Raw genomic sequence first — 26,578 nt, 5'->3', positions numbered from 1 at the left:
ACTGCCAACATTACATTTCTACAATTCGTTTTTACAATTTGTTTGGTTCATCCAGGCCATGTAACAAACAGCATCAGTGTGAACCAGAGTATGTGAGCGGAGTTGAGCGGTTTGAAATACCGCACTGCTCAGGTGCTCCAGGTCCTTTTCAACGTCTCTGCTAAAAACCGCTCTGTGCTCACAGAAAAAAAAACTTCCGCTCGATATTTTCTCCATTCATTAATATCAAAATTTAACCAACACCCATCTATTTTTGTGACTACCTGGATCTACCATTTGGTTTTATGGTATTGAAACCAAATCATATGATTTGAATGAAAAGTATTTGAATAAACATGAAAAGGTGAATGTAAGAAGTGCACATGTCATATTAAACAGCATATAAACACTCCAAATAGGTCAGGAGCCAGACAGGAAGTCTAAGAAGGAACATAAAATCATTATTTAGGCTATATTATTTATATTATTTCAAAGCTATAGCCTACAAAGAAATACATTGTGAAGCATTTGCGAGTGTGACACAATAGGCTGGCAGGGACATAAAGCATTCAACATTTTGTTGTATTAAATCATTATAGTCTAAACATTTCGTATATATGCTGTGACTAACTTAGAATTAAATACAAATTAAACGAAAAATGACATTATGGCCTTTGAATTTATTTTTAGAATTCATTTTTAGGAACACGAGTTTGGCCAGTCTGTGGCTTCAGGCTCATGTGATGGTGCCTGGAGAGCAGGCCAGCAGCAGAGAATACCCTCTCTACACATGCAGAGCCACTGGGGATGTTAAACATTATTTTCGCCATTCTTGACAGGCTGGGCAGTGACCCTGAGTTTTGTATTTATTTATATAGGTAGGCCTAAAGGTTTTTAGGCAAAATAACCCAATCAAAACGGAAAGCTTCTTGAACATGGGCATATACCAGGCCTATTGGGCCAAAATCAACTATGGCCTATTGTATAGATAGATAATAGAACAAACATGAACGAAACGTTTAAGAGATCAGTTTTTTTGTTGTTGTATAGAAATACTTTGCTCAATGACAAAGTTATCTATCCATCCCATTCCTTTCTTTTAGCATGTGCATGAAGTACACCACCGTGCCTCAGGACACGTGTCCTTTCAGATTCCATTCTGATTATTTAGTTGTGGACAACTCCCTCTCTTGCTCTTGGCTCTCATCTTTGTAAGTCACCTTGATTTTGCACCTGTGTGTTTTAGCAGTTTCTTTATGAAAAATATTTTGCTAACTCCAGGTCAGTAGCGAAACCAAGGGGCTATAGCACTACAGAAGTAGACTACAAATACATGCTGGGCCGGGCGGGCCTAAAGTCGTGAAGTAAGCGCTACTTGGAGCGGGCGAAAAGGACGACTTCTGTGTGAACAGAAGTAGGATGTAATGCTGCTATTTTTCCGGTAGATGACAGCAGCGCATGCACCATTGGGCAAAGTAAGTCCGCGTTGTGGAAATTCTCCGTATTGTATGCCTTTTACAGGCCTCCGTAGTTTATTCAACTTTCCTGACGGACGTTGATCTGCGTTTTGAAGCAAACTTAGCTACATTTTACAGGAAAAGAAAGGTAGTTAAGAACAGCTACATGGGCAACTGAGTAATTGTATTTAGTAATTCTCCGTCTAGCTTGCTTGCATGGCTAAATTGCCAATCAAACTAAGCTTACTAGCTAACGTTTATGACTAGTTAGCAATCTGGCTAACTTCGCTAGCAGCTGCATGTGACGGCTGAATGTTGAGCTTGCTAAATGTGATGTGTCTTTTTCAGGAGGAATGTGGTTATGATGTGTTCTTTGGCTCTGTTCCCCCCACCGCTGTCCGGCGACGGAGAGACTTCTCAGTACGACGAGTCCAGCACAGATCCATCCGTCTGGTTTGGGGTGGGTGGGCGGGCTACCGTATCATTGTCAATCCCCTACTACTGTTAACCGGGTGGGTATAATTTGTGGAACGTTCTTACAGTAATCTGTTCCAAAAACGTCGCAAATAACAAGGTTGCCAACAAACAACGCATACAAAGTTGTATAGCGGCAGAATAAGATACCGGGTAGAGAGTGGGCTATTTCATAACGTTTTTCACTCACCACGTTTATTCCGAAAAATGTCTTTCCTCACTCTGTTAACCTATGGACAAACTTTAAGAATAAGCTACGTGGTGAGTTGATCATGCTACTTTGTATGCGTTGTTTGTTGGCAACCTTGTACTTTACGTTTTTGGAACAGATTCCTGTTGGAACGTTCCACAAATTATACCCACCCCTGTTAACCTACTAGTCACCACTAGCTATAGTGTAACTTACCGAGTTGCCACAAACTTTCTGTCACTGCATTGCTTGGATGTTTAATGTTGTCACCTAATATTAGGCAAAGGTGTGTGTGTGGAGAGCAAGACCTACAGTATGTATAATGTTGTATGTGTTTCCATTTGCTGTAGGATTCACCTGCTCTGAATCTGTACTTCCCGCGAGAGTCACTGAAGCCTCACAGCCGGCCAGAGAGCAGCAGCAAGTCAGCCTTTAGGGACCACTGTGAGACGCTGTACACAAGGAGTGCAGGGGCTTGGTGTGTCTCTCTCACTCACTCACTCACTCACTCACTCACTCACTCACTCACTCACTCACTCACTCACTCACTCTCACACACACGCGATTCTGAAGCCCTGTTCACTAATCCCCACCTCTGTGTCTGTCTGCTAGGCGTGATGCAGGCCTGTCTGGACTCCTAAATGAGATTGCCAACTCCAGTGCAGAGGGTGAGTGCCATGTTATCGTCATTCTTCCACTGTCATGAAAGTGTTTACATGCAGCGTGCGCTTTAGATAAGAAACTGTCATGCAAGAGTTTGTCTTTTTAAAGATGATCTGAAACATTTTTGTAAGTCAAGGTCATTTTGATAACCAAATGTGATAAAGAAGCATATTCCTACACCTAAAACTGCTGAGAACAAATTTATGTTAAAACATTTAAACGTTGCCTCAGCTGACTACTGCATGCCGCCGTCTTGATAACTTATCATCAATGACATCACTTGAATGGTTGGTCTGACAAGCAGCCCAGATTACAATGCGTGTTAGTAGCCTCATTGAGAGTTTTTTTTAAATTTTGACAATAAAAACAGAAAAATAAGAGCCATTTTAGAAGGCTATTTCGTTAGAAACTAGTCAGGTAACGTGGCATGAATGATAAATTGACACAAATATACACCCTGTAAGGTGGGCTATCATAGCTAGCCAGCTAGTCCAAACCCCAGCAAGCACAGCTATCATTGATGGATATTTTGCTATCTAGTGATGTTAGCAGAACGTCTTGCTACAGTTATTTTACTATGGACATTGGCAGCATCATTTAAGTCTCACAACTAGCTGCCATTGATTTAATAGGAGTGGACACTGTTAACAACCCTGCTTATCTGTAGCTAACTCTTTCAGAACAGACAGACATCTAACTAGCCTGCATTGACTGATTACTCGTTTTTCTAGCCCAGGTATCTAGCTAGCCTCTCCTAGGTTTGGCACATCTGAAGTCCCTCACTAAAAACCATATTGAATACCGTTTTAATGCGTAATGTACATGATCTGCCAGCAAAAGTGACTTTGTTATTGTGGACTTTACCGTGCAGTTAGCCTGTTGGCTAGCTTTGGCTAACGCAGTACGATCCGTTACCCATGTCAAAACTACTGTAATCTTTAACACAGCTAGACCTTACCCTCTGAATGAACACAAAAACATGTGTAAGTGGGTTTTTGAATGGACACTAGTCGCTTATTCGATGCTAGCTACCTGCTTTGAATGTTATTGTGGACATCATGCATTTAGCTAGTTTACTAATGTCGGGTAACAGTAGATCAGATGCCTCTGCCCATGTAATGTAGCCAAGTTGAATGTGCTCATACATATGCAAATGCATTTTTGACCGGACTATACAGGCTTGTTAACGTGGTTGTGAGTATTTTGTTGTTTTTCGATCTCAAATTGGTTGTTTTAGCTTTTCGTTTATTCACTTGTTTGATTATGGCTGCTCCTGAGTGGCACAGCGGTCTAAGGCACTGCATCTCAGTGCAAGAGGCGTCACTGCAGTCCCTGGTTCGAATCCGGGCTGCGTCACATCCGGCCGTGATTGGGAGTCCCATAGGGCGGCGCACAATTGGGTCGTCTGGGGTTAGGCCCGGGGTAGGCCGTCATTGTAAATAAGAATTTGTTCTTAACTGATTTGCTTGGGTAAATAAAGGTTACATTTAAAAAATTAAAAAATAAAAAAAATTCTCGAAAAACGTATGTTCTAAAAGCATTTTCATACCATCACGTTCAACAAGGTTACCTAACCTGGACATGTAAACCAATGTTATAGGTTGATTTGAGCGTTTCAGTCCGTCACTTAATTGGTGTGTGTGTTCCCAGTGCCCAAGTGGCTAGGGGTGAGCTCGAGCTGTGTCCTGGCCTTGCTACGCTGGGTTTCCTCCTTCCACAGCTCTCTGTTCCCTCACCTCACAGTAAGTGGCCCAGCCTGTCGTTTCACCTGGCTAATTCTCAGGCAGTTCTAATCAAACAATACAGGGGTGGGTTTGGATTCTGCAGGCTTCTCTAATTGACTGTTGTTATCTACCCTTTGTCTTCAGTTGAGCAGCGAGGAAATGACCGCTGAGTTTTCCCAAGTGCTGGACTGGTAAGACTACCTTTTTTTCTTTTTGATGAATCCCAAATCGGATCCTTAAATATACACTTATGTTATGTATGTCCTTGTCAAATATGAGCTATTTGTTTACTTTAGGGATATATGCTCACAAATGCATACTCTCTGAAATCATGGCTGAAGTGGGATATGTATCTGTAATTGTCCTCCTGTTCTTGCTCCCTGTGTCTCAGGTCGGACTGTGCGGTGCGGAGCTTTGCCTGGCACCCACACACACAGAAGTGTGCTGTGGCCCTTTCAGACGATTCCATCAAGATCTACAACCCCAAGAGGTTAAGTCTGTCGCAATGGTCCTCTCTCTCTGTGTGTCATTGACTATCAAACTCTATGAGCTGGCTTCGGATGAAACCTACAGTGCATTCGGGAAGTATTCAGACCCCTTGACTTTTTCCACATTTTGTAACGTTAACAGCCTTATTCTAACATTTGATTAGGTAAAACATTTTCCTCATCAATCTACGTACAATACCCAATAATGAGAAAGTGAAAATGTTTGCTACTGTATAAAAAAACAGAAATACCTTATTTCCGTAAGTATTCAGACCCTTTGCTATGAGACTCGAAATTGAACTCGGGTGCATCCTGTTTTCATTGATCATCCTTGATATGTTTCTACAACTTGATTGGAGTCCACCTGTGGTTAATTCAATTGATTGGACATGATCTGGAAAGTCACACACCTGTCTATATGTTGCTCTGACAGTTGACAGTGCATGTCAGAGCAAAAACCAAGCCATAAGATTGAAGGAATTGTCCGTAGAGCTCTGAGACAGGATTGTGTCAAGGCACAGATCTGGGGAAGGTTACCAAAAAATGTCTGCAGCGTTGAAGGTCCCCAAGAACACAGTGGCCTCAATCATTCTTAAATGGAAGAAGTTTGGAACCACCAAGACTCTTCATAGAGCTGGCCAACCTGCCAAACTGAGCAATTTGGGAGAAGGGCCTTGGTCAGGAGGTCCAGAGTTCCACTGTGAAGATGGGAGAACCTTCCAGAAGGACAACCATCTCTGCAGCACTCCAATCAGGCCTTTATGGTAGAGTGGCCAGACGGAAGCCACTCCTCAGTAAAAGGCACATGACAGCCCGCTTGGAGTTTGCCAAAAGGCAACCAAAGACTCTCAGACCATGAGAAACAAGATTCTCTGGTCTGATGAACCCAAGATGGAACTCTTTGGACTGAATGCTAAGCATCATGTCTGGAGGAAACCTGGAACCATCCTTGCAATGAAGCATGGTGGTGGCAGCATCATGCTATGGGAATGTTTTCCAGTGGCATGGACTGGGAGACTAGTTAGAATCGAGGGAAAGATGAACAGAGGAAAGTACAGAGAGATCTTGGATGAAAACCTGCTCAGGACCTCAGACTGGGGCGAATGTTCACCTTCCAACAAGACAATGACCAAAGCACACAGCCAAGACAATGCAGGAGAGGCTTCTGGGACAAGTCTCTGAATGTCCTTGAGTGGCCCAGCCAGAGCTCGGATTTGAACCCGATCGAACATCTCTGGAGAGACCTGAAAATAGCTGTGCAGCAACGCTCCCCATCCAAACTGACAGCTTGAGAGGATCTGCAGAGAAGAATGGGAGAAACTCCCCAATTACAGGTGTGCCAAGCTTGTAGCGTCATACCCAAGAAGACTCAAGGCTGTAATCGCTGCCAAAGGTCCTGTTTTTACATTGTCATTATGGGGTATTGTGTGTAGATTGATGAGGACAAAAAAAACAATTGAATCCATTTTAGAATAAGGCTTTAACGTAACAATGTGGAAAAAGTCAAGGGGACATACATTCTGAATGCATTCTATGTCCTCAATCATATTGTCAGACCAGCCAAGTGCAGTGTTTAAACTATGGCACCATTCCTACAGTGTTTATGTACTGTTTGAGTGAAATTGTCTCTCTTCTCTGTCTCTCTGCCTTGGTCTCCCTGTCTCTCTCTCACACACACACACACTCTCTCTCTCCTCAGTGCTACTACTCCCACCCTGAAGCACCGTCTGCAGCGCAGTGTGGCGGCTCTGCAGTGGAAGCCTCTGTGTGCGTCTGCCCTGGCCGTCGCCTGTCACAACTGCCTGCTTGTCTGGCACGTGGACCCCACCTCACTCTCTACCAGGTATACACACACACCCTTGTGTACATTATTGAGTCATTTCTATGTCTTGAATGTTCCTTTTTTCTCTGCCCTCCCTATTTCTCTCTCAATCTTTTTGGGTCTCCCTCCCTCCCACAGGCCCTCCTCTGGCTGTGCCCAGGTCCTGTCCCACCCAGGCCATTCCCCCGTCACGTCCGTCGCATGGTCACCTAACGGACCTCTCCTGGTGTCGGCCTCCCCCAGGGACACTGCCATGCTGGTAGGAACCGTCTCAGTCCACACACACACACACACACACACACACAGCGCCTCTACTGCTACTTGGCTGTGAAAGTATTTTACTGTGACGTCGTAAGGGCTTTGTGACTCTTGTCTGTCTGTCTCTTTCTCGCCGTCTCCTCCTCTCTCTGTCAGGTGTGGGACGTAGCTGTTGAGAGCTGTGTGCCTCTCCACCGCGTGGGAGGGGGAGGAGTCACGCACCTGTCCTGGTCTCCCGATGGCAGTCGCGTGCTGGCTGCTACGCCCTCCTCCCTCTTCAGGTCAGAGACGGTAGTGCAGGAGAGCTTCATGCTTCGTGTAGTGTTGGTGGGCTTGATGTTTCTGTATTACTGTGTGTATGTGTGTTGTTCATGTGTTTTGTGTTGCTGCAGGGTTTGGGAAACCAGGATGTGGACTTGCGAGCGGTGGCCTAGTCTGAAGGGACGCTGTCAGGTGAGACCCCTGGTAACACTCTCTCTGTCTCTCTCTCTCTGTGTCTCTCTCTCTCTCTGTGTCTGGCTAACTTTCTCTCTGTAACTGTCTAGACTGGCTGTTGGAGTCCTGATGGGAGTCGCCTGCTCTTCAGTGTGCAAGGAGAGACTGTCATCTATGCCCTGACCTTCACTGACAACCCAGGTACACACACTCACTCACACACACACAATTCCATGTACAATATGAGGCACATCAACCTTTTTATAGTTGTTTACACTGTGCTGTGTGCTTGCGTTGTTTGTTTTGACATTAGTTCTCCTCTTTGTCCACTAGGGGTGCCCTTAATGATGTCAGGTGGGCCGAAGGCAGCAACAGTGGTGGCTGACCTGTCTGAGACCACCTTAAATACACCAGGCGGAGACATCACGTAAGAAAAGGCCCCGGGTTAATGAGTCATTTACTTCACTAGTTGTTGATTCCCCTCACTGATTGGATTGTTGCGTTTGTCTATGTGTCAGGGTCGGAGGAGAGATCCAGTCGTTGGCGTGGGATCCCCGAGGAGAGCGTCTGGCCGCGCTTGTCAAAGGTCAGGCTTGTTCTCTCTCCTCCTCTTTCTCCGAGTTGAGCGGGTTGTGTGGTTTGACGTCTTCTCTCCTCCTCTCACTTCCTCCCTCTCATCGGCTCCGTCAGGAGATGCTGGAGCGGGCCGCCCTGCCATGATCGCAGTGTTCAAGACTCAAATCAGCCCCGCTTTTAAGCTTCTGCCATGGTATGTGCTCTAGTATATTACATTGCCAGGAAAGTATCTCAGTGGTAATCAGTTGTGTGTGTCTCAGTGATAAAAACTGTGTGTGTGTGTCAGTGGTTTTGTTCAGGGGGAGGCCGGGACAGAGCCCAGACTGATGCAGTTTAACCCCAACTACCAGCACGGAGCCCAGCTGACTGTGGTTAGTCTACTCTTTACATTCGCGGGCCTCCAGTCATTTAGACGTTGTCTCACAGTGCTGCTTAAACCGGTCTTAATAACGCTAGAGTTCACTGATAAACTTGAAATTTAGAGCGGTTTTCAATGGGCAACATGGGCAACATAAAATGGTTCCTGGCCCACACACTAATTCCCCTTTTACATGGCTGTTGTTGTACAGTAGTGCATCAGTGACTAGAGCAACAGGTGTAGTGAGGCGTAACTTAACCCATCCTAGTGACTGTAGTGAATTCTCTCTCCACAGTGTTGGTCCAATGGGAAGATTACCCATGTGCCTTTCTGCTTTATGAGTGCTGGGAATCCCCAGCCTGGCCTAGGAGGCAGCCCATCTCTCCCCCTGTCCCAGGGCAGACCAGCAGACTACAACAACCAGACTCTCTACACAGAACTCATCTCCTGACCACACACTCAAAACTAACACAGAAACCATATTTCAGTACAATTTATACTTTTATTTTTGGAACGCTTTGTAAATAAACGTGCACAAAGTGTTACGCAAATTGTGAATGATTTGTGTCTTTTCGAATTCCTAGTCCAAGACATGGCAAGGGGGTTGGTGGAATGGGGTTAAGGTCTAGGCAGCGCCGGCCCGTTCTTTCAAAAGAGATAAATAAAGTGATTGGGAGTTTGGAGAGTGTCTTTTATTGGAGATTTTCATTTACTTACTTAAAGAATCTTCAGTTGGGAAACCCTGCCTTAGAGCATGGATAGTCTTTAAGTAAGACTAATGAAAATCTCCATTAAAACACTCCAAACTCCCAATCACCTTATTTATCTCTTGTAAAAACTGGCTGAATTATAATCCCACCAAGTTTTTTTGGACAACGGACGTAAAGGACTGTATAAACAAATCTGTTCAAAAGTATTCCCATGCACAATAGAAAGAGATATATTAAACTTTCAGGTGAGTGTAAGTACACCCATCTAGTACCGAGTCAGACTCCCCTTTGGCCCCAGAACAGCCTGACTTCTTCGGGGCATTCTACAAGGTGTCGGAAATGCTCCACAGGGATGATGGTCCGTGCTGACGCGATGACATCACGCAGATGCTGCAGATTGGACGGCGGTACATTCATGCGGCGAACAGCCGTTCAATCTCATCCCAAAGATTTTCTATTGAATTAATGCCAGGGGACTGACCAGGACACTCAAGTAAAGTGAACACGCTGTCATGTTCCAGGTGGTGTTTTTCCACTCCTCAATTGTCCAGTGTTGGTGATGGCATGCCCACTGGAGCCGCTTCTTGTTTTTAGCTGATAGGAGTGGAACCCGGTGTGTTCGTCTCCTGCAAGAGCCCATCCGTTACAAGGATCGATGAATTGTGTGTTCCGAGATGCCGTTCTGCACACCGTTGTACTGCGCCGTTATTTTTCTGTGTGGCCCGCCTGTTAGCTTGTGCGATTCCTGCCATTCTCCTTCGACCTCGCCTCAATAAGCTGTTTTCACCAACTGGACTGCCGCTGACTGGATGTTTTTTGTTTGTCGCACCATTCTCTGTAAACCCTCGACACTGTCATACGTGAAAAGCCCATGAGGGTGGCCACTTCTGAGATACTGGTTCCGATGCACCTTAGGTCACTCGTTTTGCCCATTTTAACATTAAATCGAACAGTAGCTGAATGCCCCGATGCCTGTCTGCCTGCTTTTATATAGCAAGCAACATGACTTACTGTCTGTAGGAGCGATCCATTTTTGTGAATGGGGTGGTGTACCTAATAAACTATCCGGTGAGTGTATATGATCGAATACAAATGGAATCAAGGTTTGAAATTATTCCGTTCTTGTCATACTGCATCTGTTTGGGGTTCTTGCGGTCAATTTGCAGTCTATAAATGATTTATAATAATGTTCTGGCCTCCTGACTTCGCTCAAGAAAAAATCATCCCGCGGCTGAATCTATTTGAGGATCCCTGTCTAAGGTAATTAAGTCTACTGTATATTCTCTTAATCTATGTTTATCTTGGCAATAATGTTTTCAATCTTAAGAAAAAAACAATCTGAAATGAATGGTATAGCTTTGCTTTAAATCGAAAAGATGTTAGGTCAACATAGATGATACTTGTGATTTTCAATGTAGGTTTGTAATAAGAATCATTTCCCATTAAATAAGAATATGTCACTGTTTAGTCTTCAGTCTAATTTGTATTTCTCAGCAGAAAGATATGGAAAGGTTTTGTGGAGAAAGCACACAACGGCAAACACCTATGTGAACGTGTTGATGCATCAATAAGACATTACTGTTAATAAACAAAATACTTCACAATTCCATTCAGCACATTTTCTTTATTTATGCTTATTAATTCAAACAAACAGAAGCCAACCCTGAAACCGGTGAATGATTACAGACTGTACTTTCATTCCTGTGTAATGAGATTTTCTCATAGCTAAAACACACACTCACACACAGTCTCGCATACTCACACACATACCATGCACTCACAAACATAAAAAAAAGTTAACTGAACTCCCAAGAAATACAACTACAACAAAAACCTTAAAGTATACAGACCTTGTGTTCAGTTAACAAAAAAAAGCCATTCAACTCCCATGCCATTTCCGTACTTACTCAAAAGAAACGCAATTAAAAATCAACTACATTGTTACTTGGTTTTTCCTTTTTTATTTCCAATTTACATCAATTAAAAGTGTAACAAAATAAAAACAAACAAAAAATGATCATGATCATAATAAAATTAATAACAACAAAAGAAATGACACACCCTCACACACACAGAGACAAGCCACCCTGGTTGTTTTGGGTAGCTCTCCTTGGACTCCCGTGATTCTATTTGTGGGGCGTAGACTCCATAGGAGAATATCCAGAGCCACTTGGTTCCCTGCCTTGATTGGCTGCACCTGTCGTCCAAGGTGGTGTGTGTGTGTGTGGTGTGAGGCTAGTGGGGGTTTGGAGGAACAATGGCAGAGACTGAATTCTAGAACTCATAGCACCTTCTGAAGACAGCAACCCAAAGCAAAGATGGCTGTTCAGCACCAGTTCCACCCGAAAGCAAAAATTTTTAAGGTCAACGTTTTCACTTTGTTTTTCAGCGTGAGGTAGCTTTAAACAATCAGGATGACTACAACAAAACAAAACTGATTTAATTTCCCAAATTTGATTAGATTTTTTGGGGGGTTGTTTGTCAACTGAGTAAGACATTTTCCTCTAATGGGCAATCAAGGGGTAAAGGACAATGAAAAACATATCCCAAATGTAACCTCACTTTCCAAAAAGTGTTGGTGTGCATATAGACACATGTACACACATAATGTGGAAATATATAGAAAAGCATCTGGTTGTTTATAAACACAGACTTTTACAACAATAGAACCAAGTATTTTTAATACACAGTTAAAGTTTAGCTCCTGGTCTTGATGGTAAAAAAAACCATTTTGAGCACCTTATAATTACTGAAAATATTTTTTTGGTCTACATTGATTCAAAATGGCGTATTTGTAGCTAGGTCGGAGAGGGAGGTGGTGTGGGAGGTTCTAGGTGTTCTGTAGTGGGAGGAGTTTGCGGTTCTTATGGTGAAGCCCCCCCCAGTCCCACTGTACCTCATCAATAAATAAGTGACATCGAGTCATGTTTCTGTTTCTCCATCACTCGTCCCTTGGCTTGGTCCCTTTTCCTTCTGGCTCAAACTCATTCCCGCCAACTGTGGGCCACAGGAAACATGACTGGGGAATGGTGTAATTACATACGGATATTGCTGGTGTCCTTCAGTGCTAACATCCAGGGAGTACAACTTGGAGAGCACTTCTTTGTAAGAGAAAGTATCAATTATTTATTTTTTTAGTTCCGGTCTTTTTTTTTTGGAGTGTGTATTGTTTCATAGTTATTTCTTTCATGTTTTAGTTTCTTTGTCGTCTTGTTTATTCCACTTTACAAGAAGCAGACTGCGCCCACGTCCACACCGAACTCCTGGTCCGCTCCTCCGATGTCCATGGGAGCAATGTCCACGATGGGCAGACGGGAGGTCTTCTGTGTTTTGTACTCGAAGACAGTCTTGCCCCACTGGCCTGTGTGTTTCTGTGGGACGACAACGGATATGTGTTGAAACAGTGTACATTCCGATAGGCTACAATGACAGATTTTATTTCACTGTGTAACTGGACTGTGCCTTCCCCAATAGGTCATACTTTACTATGTCCATCTTTTCCCTGTCCCTACTTGACAGTGCCTATTCCCCTCACCTTGCAGCCGTCCTCCACCACGCTGTAAGTGAAGCGGCTGTTGCCCTCAGCTCTGATCTCCACGTCGTTGGAGCCCTGGAGCAGCAGAGCCTTCTTCAGGTTGCCAGTGGACGCGTCCATGTAAGCCACGCTGTCCTTGCAGTGGTAGGTGAGGTTCTGAGATGCTTCCGTGGACAGCAGCCTCAAGAAGGTCAGCTGGATACTGGCGGCGTTGGTACCGTCCTCAGCGTAGCTGAACTGTAGAGGGAGCCAGAGAGGAAGAGCGTAGGGTTAAATGAGACACGGGGTAAGGAAGGTGGCAGCAACACACATGGAGGTCACAGACAGGTTTATGGATGGTAGGATTTTATGTGATGTCTATAACTTATCTGCAAGGCCGAAATATATGTTCAGTCTGTAATTCATAAAAGGAAACACTGAGAGGAAGCGCTTTACTTGATGATCAGGGTAACCCTTGAAATGAAGTTATCCTACTAAAGCAGTAGCCATATTTCACTCAAATGTGCCAGTGAAATGATTATTCATGTAGAGACTCACGTGGAATCCTCCGTTCATGGTCTCTCCGAACCAGACGTGTTTGCGGTCCTTGCTCTTGCTTGTCCACCAGTTCTTGTGCGGTACATTGGCTATGCTGGGGTACACACAGGTCTCGCCAGTCTCCATGTTGCAGAAGACCTTGATGGCGTCAGCTGTGCTGCCAATGTTAGGATCCACCCAGTAGTCACCTGGTGAACAGGAAGGGGAGAGGACAAATGGTTCAAACCTTAGCATGGTTTGGACTGATCATGTTCTACACATCTGTGTTCTTTCCTTTCCATTCCCTCTCTCTTCTCCCTCTCCTCAAACCATTCCGCCACTCACCACTCTTCCACTCGGGGTGGGACAGTTTGATGTCTCTGCAGGTGCGGGCGGGGTTCTTCTGGCTACCGTCGGGGCTGCGCAGGTTCTCGATCTGGTAGTTGAGGGACTTGAGTGTGGAGTCCACCTCCACGTCATGCTGCCTCAGGGAGCTGGATGCCTCATCAGCCCTCATGTACCTCAAGGGATCCGGAGACTTCTCAGGCTGAGACAGGCCAGCGAAGGCAGACATGTCGATGCCAGGGCCGGGAGGACCAGGAGGACCAGGGGGTCCGGGGTTACCAGGAGGACCCTGAAGGAGAAGAGGAGACGATTGTTACATGGTGGGACAACATGAAGACTAACATATTTGCTGCTATATGTTATAAAGGTTGCCAAGCGTTACTCACAGCAGGACCAGTCTCTCCAGAACGACCACGAGGCCCAGAGGGTCCGAGGGGTCCAGGGGTACCGTTAGATCCATCCTTACCAGCGGGACCGACTGGGCCAGGGGGTCCCTGAGGAGATAGATAGAGTGGGGTCAGTCACAGCTCATAGACATTGATGTTATCATAGCACGTATGAATGGGAGTCTCTTTGTAGAGTGGCTGGATTCACAGTAAGTTTGAAACTTTTACCGGATGTAACATTGTTCATGTTCAATTGTCCTACAGTGTACACTCTTTAATTCAAAAACAACCTGCTTATCGGACATTACAAACCTAGCAGCTACACTACATGACCAAAAGTATGTGGACACCTGCTCGTTGAACATCTCATTCCAAAATCATGGGCATTAATATGGAGTTGGTCCGCCCTTTGCTGCAATAACAGCCTCCACTCTTCTGGGAAGACTTTCCTCTAAATGTTAGAAAATTGCTGTGGGGATTTGCTTCCATTTAGCCACAAGAGCCTCAGTGAGGAGGGGCACTGATGTTTATCACTTAGGCCTGGTTCGCAGTTTCCGTTTCAATTCATCCCAAAGGTGTTAGATGGAGTTGAGGTCAGGGCTCTGTGCAGGCCAGTCAAGTTCTTCCACACCGATCTTGACTAACCATTTCTGTATGGACCTCGCTTTGTGCACGGGGGCATTGACATTCCTGAAACGGGAAAGGCTGCTCGGCCATGGAAACCCATTTCATGAAGCTCTCGACAAACAGTTATTGTGCTGACGTTGCTTCCAGAGGCAGTTTGGAACTCGGTAGGGAGTGTTGTAACCGAGAAACAGACGATTATTATGTGCTACGCGCTTCAGCACTCGGCGGTCCTGTTCTGTGAGCTTGTGTGGCCTACCGCTTTGCCGTTGTTGCTCCTAGACTTTTCCACTTCACAATAACAGCACTTACAGTTGACCGGGGCAACTCTAGCAGGGCAGACATTTAATGAACTGACTTGTTGGAAAGGTGGCATCCTATAACGGTGCCACGTTGAAAATCCCTGAGCTCTTCAGTAAGGCCATTCTAATGGCAATGTTTGTCTATGGAGATTGGATGACTGTGCGCTCAATTTTATACAACTGTCATCAACGGGTGTGGCTGAAATAGCCAAATCCACTAATTTGAAGGGGTGTCCACATACCTTTGTATATATAGTGTATCTCTCTATGGGTGATAATTATTCACATCTCTTTCCTCTTCTTTATCATGTAATTAATCTTTATGGGAACAGGTTTTAAGTAGTAGCCTCTCCTGTCTTGTCTTCCTCTCTACCACAACATGTGGTCATCACAAAAGCATTAGCCTTCCCTGTTATCATAGGACAGACTAATTAAAACACAGTGGCCATTCTCATCCTCTATCTTATCACGGTGTTGGGGGATTATAAAAAAAAAAACTAGCCTTTGACCCTCATTATCATATCAAGGGATAACTACTGTATAGGGGTAATTCATTTGTCTTATCATAAGTCTGGAGGGATTAGAGAAGTGTTCTGTCCTCTCTCGTCTGGACTCACTTTAGCACCACTAGGTCCGGCAGGTCCAGCAGCTCCCTGGTCTCCAGCGGAGCCCTGTTAGTTTAGACAAAGACGACTGGAAGTCAGGGAACAGAACTTATTCCACGTGCAGAAGTGTCATGAATACAGTTCCATAAAGATGGAGAAGTATAATGGCTAGAGGTCCAGTGTGGCCAGAGGACTTGGGTGACTTACGGGTGGTCCGGGAAGACCCTGCAGACCAGTGAAGCCACGGTGTCCCTTCTGTCCCCTCTCTCCTGTCTCGCCAGCCTCTCCCTTGTCTCCACGGGGTCCTTGGGGTCCCTGATTTAGAGAGGCAGAGAGTGTCAATCAACTCAGCAAAAAAAATGGTGTGCCAATGCAGGTGCAGCTACTAAAATTGTATAGTTGGTGTGTGTGTTTCAAAATGAGGGATGTTGAAACTCACAGCCATTCCTCTAGCGCCAGCTGGTCCAGCGGGTCCGGCAGGTCCTTGAGCACCCTAAAAACAAGAGTGAGGTTCTTCCATTAGACAGGCTAACAACAACCAAACTAGTATGAATTACATAACACCAACATGTATCTCATTCATATTGCGTCTAGTTTTGTATGAGTACTCACTCCCTCTCCTCTGTCTCCCTGCTTGCCCAGGGGGCCGACAGGGCCGGGGGCACCGGGAGCGCCTGGGGCACCAGGAGCACCAGCAGGGCCAGTGTTACCACGCTCACCCTACAGGTGGAGAGAAGATCATAGGATATAAGGCCATCAAAGCGCATATGATATCTTATCCATCAATTGGATTGATTGGTTTGGACTGATTGGTTTGATTGGTGTATAATGCAGGTGTCTCACCTTGACTCCAGTGGATCCATCTCTACCAGGGGGTCCATCAGATCCAGCGTTGCCCTGTAAGGTAGAGACAGAGATTTAATCATTCATTGAAATGTATTGTTTCCAGTCATGAAGAAGTTGCCAAAGCAACACAATGTTTGGGATCCATGGGTTAATGGTGCTGTAGAAATGCAGATGGTTGTGATTGGCTATGGTAGTTGTGCTCATGTCTTCTGTTGCTGGTGTCGTTGTTGGTTGTGGTTGTTGTTGTTAGTGCTGTGGTCATTGTTTACAATTCTGCTTTGTGGTTATTGTGACTGTGTGGGGGAGGGAAGTTCTTGTTTTTGGAGGTTGCTGTTGTTGTGGTGATTATTGATATTTATGTTAATGTTGTTCTTGTTTATGCTGCTGCTGTCGTTGCTATGGTTCTTGCAGTGGCTCAATCCAGAGGTGTAATTATATTGGCCAGCAGGTGGCACTATTGTGCAGCTATGGCCTATACCTCTGTAATTGCTGTGTGCAGCCTCAGTGGCCTATATTTGTTGTTGTTGTTGTGGTGGCCTTTGCTGTTGTGGTTTAGTTCTGACCTCTCTTCCGGGCTCTCCTGCAGGTCCAGAAAGTCCAGGGGGTCCCACAGGGCCAGGGGGTCCACGGTCACCACCAGCACCAGAAGCTCCCTGCTTACCGGGCTCTCCCTGGGACACACAGAACGTGGACATCAGACTCACCATCAAGGAGTTAAGTGTCAGATGTCACCACAGTCCAATTATATATCTAATGTCTATAACTGCAACGATGTAACATGTGACTGACTAGTCAATGGACTCATGGACTTCATTATTGATCCGCATGGTAAGCAGGACACCAGCAACTGTCTAAAAGCCCCTAGGTGGTAAGAAAAGCATCAAAACCCCAATGTGAAGTAGTATGATGGACACTTAGTTCTGAATGCATCTCAGTTACAGCCAATTGGTCACTGAGTGATCGACTTCTTTGTGAGCGTTTTAAGGAGAAAGAAGTCTGGGTATAGATCTGTCATTATTGAATGTATGTGGATATCAGGACTCCGTGATATTACACAGGCAATCACTCCAGGCGTCCCATATATGATATTAGGGTAAATATGTTGTTTAGTTACCGCTCAATGGTGCATGAGTAGTGGGGGTTATATGAGCCTGGACTTAAAAGGTTCTTAGGCCAATTGTCATTCATATTTTCTATCAATATAGCTAGGTATTTCATCTTATAAAGAGACCTTAACTTACAACTGGACCAGTAAGGGCAATGGTTCTATAACACTGACCTGGCTTTCAAAGTTCAGCTCTCTTCATGATTCAGAAAATACAGTGACAATTTTTTTTCTTCTCACTAATCATAGCCTAATCCAAGTGTGTCACTATCAGGGGTGAGATACTCACAGAAGGTCCAGGAAGGCCTGGGAAGCCCCTCTCTCCACGCTGCCCAGGCAGACCAACAATACCACGAGACCCAGCCAGACCATGGGGACCTGAAGGACCATCAGGACCCTAGAAATGGAGGAGACAATTAGGTCAAAGTTTACTACATTGACTTTACAGCTCCAGCTCATCGAGTTCATAACTCCAGTTCCAGAAAATCAGGCACATTTTAAATGAAGTGATAGACTATCAAGGTGGCTGAGTTGGTGTTACTAGGCCTACCAGGTACGTCCATAAAGCTTAAAGTAACTGTTCAGTGAAAATCGCACTTTTAAAAGTTTCTATTCGGTTAACTCATACCCAAATAATGTTGCTGACTCGTATTTGTGGCCAAAGCATAAATTGGAGAAAAGACACTTCCAAAACCCCACCTCAAACTTGTATCGTAAACAGACCATTTAAAAAATGCTTGCTATTTCCTCGTAGAGAATGGCTCATTGGCTGAGCTGGCCAATCAGTGGTCTACTCGCATGAATATTTTTTTATGACCGGTATACGCCCACACCATTCCAAGAAAAGCTGCTTTTTAACATACTTAATAAAAAGTGTTTGGAAGGAAAGTATTCCACTCATTGTAACTAATTAAAGGTCCGATTTCATAGAAATCTGGAAACACTGGACAGTTACTTTAAGAGGCGGGGGCATCCCGAGATTGAGTGGATGAGGAAGACTCACAGGGGGACCATCTTCTCCAGCATCTCCCTTCTCGCCAGGGGCTCCAGCAACTCCACGCAGCCCGGCGTCTCCCTGTCTTCCTGGGGTGCCAGCGTCACCGCGAACTCCCTTAGGACCGTCTTTACCAGCAGGACCAGCGGGGCCAGCAGCACCAGGGTTACCCTGAGAGAGGGAACAGAGAGATGCAGCATTTTTTTCAATCACACACATATACACAGGTCATCTGAATGAAAAGGTGACTTTCTGTTGTCTATGGAATACTTGTGAGGATGTGATACTCACGTTGGGACCGGGAGATCCAACTCTTCCAGCAGCACCAGGGAAACCAGTAGCACCCTACCAACAAGAAAGCGACAAGACCATATTTCAGTGAGAGCCATTACAGAACATAGCATGTGATATTTTCACTTACTATTGGGTAATAATCTCTTATCATTGGAACTGTTGACTTACAGCGCCACCCTGGGCACCACGGGTTCCTTTAGATCCAGAAACACCAGTGGGACCCTGGAACAAAAAGCAACAATAAACACAATTAGACAAAGAAACAAGAACAATGAAATAAGAAGTGCATCAATTGTATTCTCAAATACTCTCCATTTCTTTTTCTCCGAATGGTAATGTCTTAGGTCATAAGACATCTCTCTCAGGGACATACAGGTTTTTGGTATCTCAAAGTGCATTTCGATGGGTACCTACCACAGGTCCAGGGGCCCCAGAGGGTCCCTGAGGTCCAGGGGCACCACCATCTCCCTTCTGTCCAGCCTCGCCAAACTCTCCCTTGGCTCCAGGCTGACCATCTGCACCCTGGAGTTTGGTGGATGGAAGATACAGGTCAATAAAGATCCAACATTTTATATGGATGATAGGAATGTTTTCATTGAAACTTATGTGATTGCTGTGGTTCTACTCACAGGAGGCCCAGCGAAGCCAGCAGGCCCAGGAGGACCACCCTCACCACGGTCACCCTACAGGAAGAGAGAGATGGACTCAAAACAGGTGCAGATGTATGTGGCCCTGTCCGTCATGCTGCAGGTGGATGTGGAGGAGGCTGTACTCATCAGAGATCAAACCTTTAGTGGGATTTAGTTTACTGGTAATTTCCTTTATTATTTATAACTGTTGCCGGGCAACTTGGGAAGTGAGTGGTCTTGGAATCAAAATGAACAATATGTTGACATCAAAATATCTGGTGACTTTGAGTAAGTGATCTTATCCTTTGATATGTAGAGCTCATGACAGGGTCTGCTTCCTCTCTAGTTTCTTCCTGCTCTCTGTATTGGAGGGGAGTGAGTTTGCACGTTGTACATTTCAAACCTCAGCATGTCGACAACGTGGCTGATTCAATACAAATCTAAAAACGGACGATATGACACTGGAGGTGGAGAGACCCAACTTACAGGAGCACCACGGGCACCAGCAGCACCAGTTGGGCCAGAAGGTCCACCCTCACCCTGAGAAGGAAGGAGAGAGAAGAGTGAGAAACCCATACAGTACACACGTTTACCAGCACTACTACCTTACAACCATCTGTCAAATGAATATTAGACCGTACACATAATAACAGGTGTGTTTGATCAGTATGGTAATTCTTACCTTCACGCCGTTGGGACCAGCTGGGCCAGGAGGACCAATGGGACCAGACAAACCCTGAGTGGGAGGAGAGAAGAAAGATGGAAAGGAGAGAGATGGAGTTATTATCAACCTCACTTGGTCATTGGATCATTGTATTTCCATCGGGCCTTTGGTTCAGAGTTGCCACAGAAGAGTGTGTCTATTTTCTCTGCTTCGGCGGTACTCACTCTAGAACCGTCCTTTCCAGGAGCGCCCTCAGGTCCTTTCTCGCCGTTGTCACCCTGCAAAACACAGAAAACCATGACATGTATCATGATATAACCTTGCAATCCGCCGTCGAATTTTCTCCAACAGTGATTCAATATTTTTGACAGTTGTTACTCACTCTGTCACCTTTGGCTCCGAGGATACCACCAGCTCCTCTCTCTCCTGGCATACCCTGCAGGCCGGGGGGTCCCTGAGATCCAGCACCACCAGTTGGCCCAATGGCTCCCTGTCAGAGAGGAGGAACGTGGAGTTAGAAGATGGCCGATCACACTGTTTCTGATGTTTCTCTCTTCAGTAGTGGCACTGTGATTGCCAGACTATAGGAGCTCAGGACTCCGTATCCAATAGCAACGGAAACTCTTATTGAAGACGAGGTTGGCTGAGGGGAGGGGCTCCTAACCTTGGGTCCATCGGTTCCGGGAGTTCCAGGAAGTCCACGAGGTCCCTGCAGACCCTGAGTTCCTGCACCGCCCCTCTCACCAGGGAAACCACGCTCGCCCTATCAGGGAACAGAGAGACAGGAAGTGAGAGGCAGAAACAGGAAGGACTACAGACATAAAGGTTTGACAAGTAGATGGTGGTGGCTAACTACATGATTATGACAGTAAGTGAGAAAATCATCTAAATCAGACTTATTGTAGAAATGAAAACTCACTCTGGGTCCCGTAACGCCAGCAGCACCAGCCTCTCCAGGAACACCCTACAGAGAGAGGAGAGAGACATTATAGCTGCGTACTTTTACAGTAGATAAATTATACCTTGAGAATACAGCAAGTTCTTGTGTTTGCTAGAATTACATGATCAGGATAAAGGCCTGAGGTGTGTGATGACAAATGTGATGTGAGTAGCAGGGTTAGATGTTCCTAATGTGTTCAATCAATAAGGGACCTGGACAGGCGACCTGGTGTGTTGCTGTGACAGTGGACACTCACCGCATCACCAGGCTTGCCTCCCTCTCCCGGGGGGCCAGCAGGTCCAGGCAGACCCTGCACAACAACAACAGGACAATCAGTGACTTCCTATGACATCATCAAAAATGGACATCAAGTTGTTCGGAATAGAATCCTTCCTGTTCCAGCCATTCCAGAAAAGTAAGGTGAACTCACCTGGAAGCCAGATGGCCCAGCAGCTCCCTGCTCTCCTCTCTCTCCAGCAGGTCCCTAAGATGAGAGCAAACACAGGTAATCAACACAGGTGATCAACACAGCAACAGCACTCTGTGGAGCTGTGTGGAAGTTTGGGAATGCCATTGCATCCTCAAGTGCTCAAAGGGAGACGCTAGCTTTTGCAAATACCATGGCTCCACGTATTCTGTTATAGGTGCATCACAGAAAGAGATTCTATTACTATGGGGTGCAGTTTCACTCCTTAAGAACTGTCTGCTGTATATTGTCTTTTACGACGTCTGTCAGAGGTTGAACACTTACAGCAGGGCCGTTAGGTCCAGCAGCGCCAGTCTCACCATCTTTACCAGACAGACCCTGTTCAGAGAGAGAAACATTTATCAGTTCATGGTGAACCACCGCTGCAAAGGGATGGCGATCGATATCCGGTTCTCTTTCCTTGAAATTTTGTGGAGCTGAAAATACCCAAATTGCACAGAGGTGAACTCAACTTTGCTAAGACCAAGGGTTACAGGAAGGTCATCTGAAAAGTTGATCAACTTACTATCAGACCTTGACGACCCACAAGACCCTTCTCTCCTGCCTTGCCAGGCTCACCCTGTTGAAGAAAAAACACACTGGTCAGTCACAGGGAAGAAGAAAAGACAAGTGCAAGGGGACTTAATGGGGACATTTCCATACACTTACTGTACTGTGTGTGTCTGCACTGTCAGATACTCTGTATCTAGAGCTGGAGGCAAATCTATTGGCAATATCTTCCCTCTGGGTATCACAACTTTATTGGAAACCCCTGTGACACTTACATTGGCTCCCTTTGGTCCGGGGAATCCCATCACACCAGGCTGGCCACGTGCTCCCTGAGGACCAGGTGGGCCGGGGCGACCGTCCTCACCAGCAGAACCCTACAGTACCACACACAGAGGATAGAAGGTTTAATTGTATGGCAAAATGTTTGGTAAGAGTGAAATACTAGACGGTGCTAGACGGTTAACGAGGCATACTTACACCAGGACCAACTTTGCCTTGAGGACCAGCATCTCCAGGGCGACCAGTGAGACCCTGTGAGCATCACACACAATGACAGTGTCAACATTATACATGTAGATGGACACCGATTTAAAGCCACGATGAGCCCCAGCTCGTATCGATGACTGTTTTGGCTGGTTGTGGTGGTGGTGGTGGTGGTGGACACCAGAGACACTACTACTCACTCTGGCTCCGGGAAGACCAGGCTCTCCTGCGCGGCCGGGGTCACCAGTGCCTCCCTTAGGCCCACCCACGCCGGGAACACCACGGTCACCAGGGGCTCCCTGAGGAGGAAGAGGGGAGAGAAAGAGAGAGATTAGTATGGTTTGCTTTCATCACTCACGTTTAAACAACATTGTTTATGAACTGTGACTAGCTAATTGTATTAATCATAGCCGGTATTGGACAATTTATTTGGATTAGTTTTTTACTCATTGGTCTACATGACCGTCTTCTTACAGTTAGGGACTCCTTTAGTAGAACTAGTTGTTATAGTGATTTCGCAACTACTCCTGTCCATTCCTGTCTCTCAGGAACGAGATGTGGCTTTGAGAACTGTAAAAGTGTCAAATCAGCATTGTGAGACCCACCTTAGCACCAGCAAGACCATCCTGACCCGGGAAACCACGGTTACCGGGAGCTCCCTAGAAACAAGGACAGAGAGGACATTTCCATGATGAGGAATAGGATGTGGGAAGAACTGATATGACCCAATGGCACAGAACAAAAACAGAACAAACTGCAGCGAGATCTGTGATGGTTCAGATCCTTACTCTCTCGCCAGGAGGTCCAAGTGGTCCAGCAGCACCCGGCTCTCCTCTTGCTCCTCTTTTGCCCTCCTCGCCAGCGGGGCCAGGGCCGCCTTGGGGACCAACAGGGCCCTACAGGGGGTGAGCAAGAAGATGCCAGATTAATCCCAAACATACTTCCAAGTCCAACTCAGTTAAGTGAAAATATCCATGTGTAGTTAAGATATTATATGACCCATCAAAACAGAACTCACAAGCTCTCCCTTGGGTCCAGCCTCTCCTTTGAAACCAGGAATACCGGGGTCTCCCTGTAACAAACACAGGGGCAAAGTCATTTTTCTAGAAATCACTCAGAACAGTTGAGATAGGAATGACATGACTCACAGCACATGGGTTTCCCCCTAAGTAAAACCAATAAGCACCATCAACATAATATTAGGGTGTCCAGGTTTTGGGGGGAACATGGGGGACCTACCGACTGGCCCTTGGGCCCAAGAGGTCCTGTTGCTCCCTGAGGTCCGGGGGGGCCACGGGGTCCTGGGAAACCAGGTGCACCAGCAATACCAGAAGCGCCCTACAGAGGGCGAGAGAGAGAACACAACTGAGCGTTACTGACTGAGTAGTAGACCGATAATGGTGACCAGGAGCACTGTTTATTTCATGCTGAGTGTAGAAGGTACTTTCTAAACCATATAGTGTAAGAGTATACTTACAGCAGATCCTTTAGCTCCGGGGATACCATCAGTACCAGGGTTGCCCTAAAGGAAGAAAGTGAAGAGATGAAAACAATGCATCAATTTAATTATGAGAGATAATCAGTATGAGATAATGCACTTCGGACTGTATCAAACAGAGCCCGGGTGTTACGTACAGAGGCGCCAGCGGGACCGGGAGATCCGGGTGTGCCAGCCTCTCCGCGGGGTCCCTGTGCGCCTTCAGCTCCACGGGCACCAGTGGGGCCAGCTTCTCCCTGTAGGATGGAAGCGATTCAGAGGACCATTAGGACTGCAGTTGGTTCTCCGTGTAACTGTTCTATCGAACTGCCCTCGGTGACGAAGTCAAATGGTATGGTGATTAGAGCTCATTGTCTCCCTGTGATAGACCGACATACAGTAACGGTTCAATGTGACTCTTCTGAGTCCTTGACGTAAAGTGACTGAGAATCTCACCTCGTCGCAGCTTATCATTATTGATCATCTCGTCAGAGTTTATCACCCGTGGTCTAGTGAAATGAAGTGTCTGAACGCCATGATTGGTGGGAATTGAATTCCTTTATCGCTCCAATAGGCTTCGATTTGGTTCATGGCTGACATGATGCATGGCAGAAAGAAATGAAGTATATCCAAATTGTACATACTATAATTGTAAATAGTACAAACCTTGGAACCAGGGGATCCAGGGAAACCAGGTGCTCCAGCAGGTCCAACAGGCCCCTGTAGGAATCACAGTTCAAAGGTCAGAGTTCACAAACTCACTAATTCCTGGTTTTGTTATTATCGCACAAATACAACATGGACTGGGAGAAACAGACAAAGCGGTCCAAATCTATTTGAAAGTATTTGAAAATATGCACAATTGTGATTGTGCTGTAATAAGTGAAGTGTATTATTGATTTCTGCATTATGGTATCTTGTACAACAATAATAAAAGCTATATGTCTTTGAAACAGTGAGGAACCAATATGAGGAGCTCATACGTACAGGAGGACCAGCAGGGCCAGGCAAGCCATCATTACCACGGGCACCCTGAGGAGAGAGCAGACACAGGAGACATTATGATGATGGTAGGACTATGAGGTGTTTATGGATGAACACATTTACACCATTGTGATTTAATATGCCGTCTTAAAATGCCTAAGGTCGGCTTCACGAGACTACCATTAGGCAGGTTTAACATAATTATAATTTTGACTGTAATTGATTTTGCTCTACAGCCAGATTGAGAAGGTCTTTATCGGGTGGCAACATTAACCAAAGAGAAAGTCCCAAACTTTAGGCTGGGATTGTCTGGTAGGCAAGTGTACAGAATATGATTGGGTCTGGTTAGGATTGATTGGGATTGGGGACATAAATGGTCGAAACTATATGGCATATCATTCAGGGCTATACTTAACTTTGGTGTATTACTAGCTTGTATTGTTCAGGAGTATATAGTTTAATCAGAGAGTGTTAAAGGTAAATGTCTGTGTTACTCACAGCAGAGCCAGAAGCTCCGGGACGGCCTCTCTCTCCGGGCAGACCACGTGGTCCCTACAGGAGACAAGTGATGAACACTCAGCTTGGTAACATCCAGGGAAAAGTTACAGTTGGCGAATAAAAGCTTTTTACTTTATACACCCTTTATATTCAGGTAATGCACAGGTGTAACGTTCTCTTACCATTGGTCCAGGGGCGCCATTCTCTCCGGGAGCGCCACCCTCACCCTATAGAGAGGAGACAGTCAGTCAGTTAGCCAATCAGACTGCTTCTCAGACAGTCCGTCAGATAGACAGACAAATAGACGCAGAAATAGAAACTCAAAGATTTGATGAATAGAAGATCTAGGCCAGAAGTCTTACCTTGGCTCCGGCAGCACCACCCTCTCCCTTAGCTCCATCAAGACCAGGATGACCCTACACACACATACGGACGGACAGACAGCAGTGAGCCACTTCATCAGGACTGATTAGTCCTACATCAGCCCCATTAGACTGATTAATGAACACTAATTAGCTAATCTATTGTGTTGCTAATCATGCTGGACGTGTAACATCATAATATCCTTGCTGATGGAGTTGTGATTGTAAATGAAGCACGATGAAGCACCCACTCTGTGTCCTTTGATTCCGGGAAGACCAGGAGTTCCGGGGAATCCACGAGCTCCCTGAAATAAAGAGATAAATGAGGAAGTTGGATGCTAAAGGATTCTGTGTGGGATTCATCTGTAAAAGGAACTCCTATCTTAAGATATTGAACGTTGAACTGATCCGTATATAGTAAGATGTAACAAAGGAAATTGATGATAAAAACCTGTCTGTAGTACATTAGAGATCGGTTATCCATGGCATTGTGCTCTGATGTTGTGGACATGGATTTCTGTATTTTTTTTCTACTTTAGTCTAATCTTTCAGTGTTTACCTGAGGTCCTGCAGGTCCACGTTCACCAGCCTTTCCAGGTTTGCCAGCCTCACCCTAGCAATAAAGAAAGGGAGACATTAATCATCATGATTGAAGATATGATTCAAATCAGGAGTTCATCAACTGAATAGTAAATGTCTTAACGTTTTACATTTTAGATTCTAATTAGTGGGGGGTTCAGTGTGGGAATGTAAATGGCTAGGAGTTTAGGATTTTCTAAAGGGACATTCAATGAAACAATTGTATTATAAGTTATAAATGGTAGGTAAGTGCTTTGTGGACTGCTTCGGTGGTACTGTGTCGAAGAGGATCATGCTTGT

At 45.5% G+C, this 26,578-nt stretch overlaps 2 protein-coding genes across 3 annotated transcripts in view; one reads left to right on the top strand and one right to left on the bottom strand.

Annotated features, from left to right (window-relative positions):
• The first annotated feature begins 1,476 nt into the window (after nucleotides 1-1,476).
• On the top strand, nucleotides 1,477-8,982 carry aaas (aladin WD repeat nucleoporin). The gene is made up of 17 exons (XM_014145555.2): nucleotides 1,477-1,584; nucleotides 1,785-1,896; nucleotides 2,451-2,578; nucleotides 2,713-2,768; nucleotides 4,414-4,505; nucleotides 4,632-4,678; nucleotides 4,879-4,977; nucleotides 6,675-6,818; nucleotides 6,936-7,056; nucleotides 7,212-7,336; nucleotides 7,448-7,508; nucleotides 7,601-7,691; nucleotides 7,824-7,917; nucleotides 8,009-8,076; nucleotides 8,181-8,259; nucleotides 8,353-8,437; nucleotides 8,720-8,982. The coding sequence occupies exons 2-17, from the start codon at nucleotides 1,798-1,800 to the stop codon at nucleotides 8,873-8,875; spliced, it is 1,545 nt and encodes a 514-aa protein (XP_014001030.2). The 5' UTR covers nucleotides 1,477-1,584; nucleotides 1,785-1,797; the 3' UTR covers nucleotides 8,876-8,982.
• Nucleotides 8,983-10,738: 1,756 nt separating this feature from the next.
• The window catches only part of LOC100286410 (uncharacterized), a 29,533-nt gene continuing 13,693 nt past the window's right edge, over nucleotides 10,739-26,578 (bottom strand). For both annotated transcript variants that reach the window (XM_014145553.3, XM_014145554.3), the window contains 43 exons: nucleotides 26,259-26,312; nucleotides 25,951-26,004; nucleotides 25,700-25,753; nucleotides 25,520-25,564; nucleotides 25,338-25,391; nucleotides 24,843-24,887; nucleotides 24,522-24,575; nucleotides 24,014-24,112; nucleotides 23,856-23,900; nucleotides 23,618-23,716; nucleotides 23,397-23,450; nucleotides 23,167-23,274; nucleotides 22,984-23,037; nucleotides 22,579-22,677; nucleotides 22,373-22,426; nucleotides 22,171-22,269; nucleotides 21,912-21,965; nucleotides 21,671-21,724; nucleotides 21,350-21,403; nucleotides 21,176-21,229; nucleotides 20,899-20,943; nucleotides 20,644-20,742; nucleotides 20,362-20,469; nucleotides 20,204-20,257; nucleotides 19,998-20,051; nucleotides 19,802-19,855; nucleotides 19,316-19,369; nucleotides 19,101-19,208; nucleotides 18,855-18,908; nucleotides 18,684-18,737; nucleotides 18,402-18,563; nucleotides 17,688-17,795; nucleotides 16,857-16,964; nucleotides 16,291-16,344; nucleotides 16,060-16,167; nucleotides 15,887-15,940; nucleotides 15,655-15,762; nucleotides 15,460-15,513; nucleotides 13,917-14,024; nucleotides 13,531-13,819; nucleotides 13,207-13,394; nucleotides 12,670-12,906; nucleotides 10,739-12,505 (listed from right to left, as the gene is read on the bottom strand). In XM_014145553.3, coding sequence (XP_014001028.1) covers nucleotides 12,359-12,505; nucleotides 12,670-12,906; nucleotides 13,207-13,394; nucleotides 13,531-13,819; nucleotides 13,917-14,024; nucleotides 15,460-15,513; nucleotides 15,655-15,762; nucleotides 15,887-15,940; nucleotides 16,060-16,167; nucleotides 16,291-16,344; nucleotides 16,857-16,964; nucleotides 17,688-17,795; nucleotides 18,402-18,563; nucleotides 18,684-18,737; nucleotides 18,855-18,908; nucleotides 19,101-19,208; nucleotides 19,316-19,369; nucleotides 19,802-19,855; nucleotides 19,998-20,051; nucleotides 20,204-20,257; nucleotides 20,362-20,469; nucleotides 20,644-20,742; nucleotides 20,899-20,943; nucleotides 21,176-21,229; nucleotides 21,350-21,403; nucleotides 21,671-21,724; nucleotides 21,912-21,965; nucleotides 22,171-22,269; nucleotides 22,373-22,426; nucleotides 22,579-22,677; nucleotides 22,984-23,037; nucleotides 23,167-23,274; nucleotides 23,397-23,450; nucleotides 23,618-23,716; nucleotides 23,856-23,900; nucleotides 24,014-24,112; nucleotides 24,522-24,575; nucleotides 24,843-24,887; nucleotides 25,338-25,391; nucleotides 25,520-25,564; nucleotides 25,700-25,753; nucleotides 25,951-26,004; nucleotides 26,259-26,312 — 3,696 coding nt within the window. In that variant the 3' untranslated portion in view covers nucleotides 10,739-12,358. The remainder of the gene's footprint in view (nucleotides 12,506-12,669; nucleotides 12,907-13,206; nucleotides 13,395-13,530; nucleotides 13,820-13,916; nucleotides 14,025-15,459; nucleotides 15,514-15,654; nucleotides 15,763-15,886; nucleotides 15,941-16,059; nucleotides 16,168-16,290; nucleotides 16,345-16,856; nucleotides 16,965-17,687; nucleotides 17,796-18,401; nucleotides 18,564-18,683; nucleotides 18,738-18,854; nucleotides 18,909-19,100; nucleotides 19,209-19,315; nucleotides 19,370-19,801; nucleotides 19,856-19,997; nucleotides 20,052-20,203; nucleotides 20,258-20,361; nucleotides 20,470-20,643; nucleotides 20,743-20,898; nucleotides 20,944-21,175; nucleotides 21,230-21,349; nucleotides 21,404-21,670; nucleotides 21,725-21,911; nucleotides 21,966-22,170; nucleotides 22,270-22,372; nucleotides 22,427-22,578; nucleotides 22,678-22,983; nucleotides 23,038-23,166; nucleotides 23,275-23,396; nucleotides 23,451-23,617; nucleotides 23,717-23,855; nucleotides 23,901-24,013; nucleotides 24,113-24,521; nucleotides 24,576-24,842; nucleotides 24,888-25,337; nucleotides 25,392-25,519; nucleotides 25,565-25,699; nucleotides 25,754-25,950; nucleotides 26,005-26,258; nucleotides 26,313-26,578) is intronic.

Source organism: Salmo salar, chromosome 15 (genome assembly GCF_965601325.2).
Source record: "Salmo salar chromosome 15, fSalSal1, whole genome shotgun sequence".
Taxonomy (NCBI): Eukaryota; Metazoa; Chordata; class Actinopteri; order Salmoniformes; family Salmonidae; genus Salmo; species Salmo salar.
The sequence above is the reverse complement of the archived record's forward strand: the minus strand, read 5'-3'. Positions and strand labels throughout refer to the sequence as shown.

Coding starts and splice junctions, on each gene's coding strand:
- aaas (XM_014145555.2), top strand. CDS start 1,798: ATGATGTGTTCTTTGGCTCTGTTCCCCCCACCGCTGTCCGGCGACGGA. Junction 4,679..4,878: donor TTTTCCCAAGTGCTGGACTG/GTAAGACTACCT, acceptor CCTGTGTCTCAG/GTCGGACTGTGCGGTGCGGA. Junction 8,077..8,180: donor TCTGGCCGCGCTTGTCAAAG/GTCAGGCTTGTT, acceptor CGGCTCCGTCAG/GAGATGCTGGAGCGGGCCGC.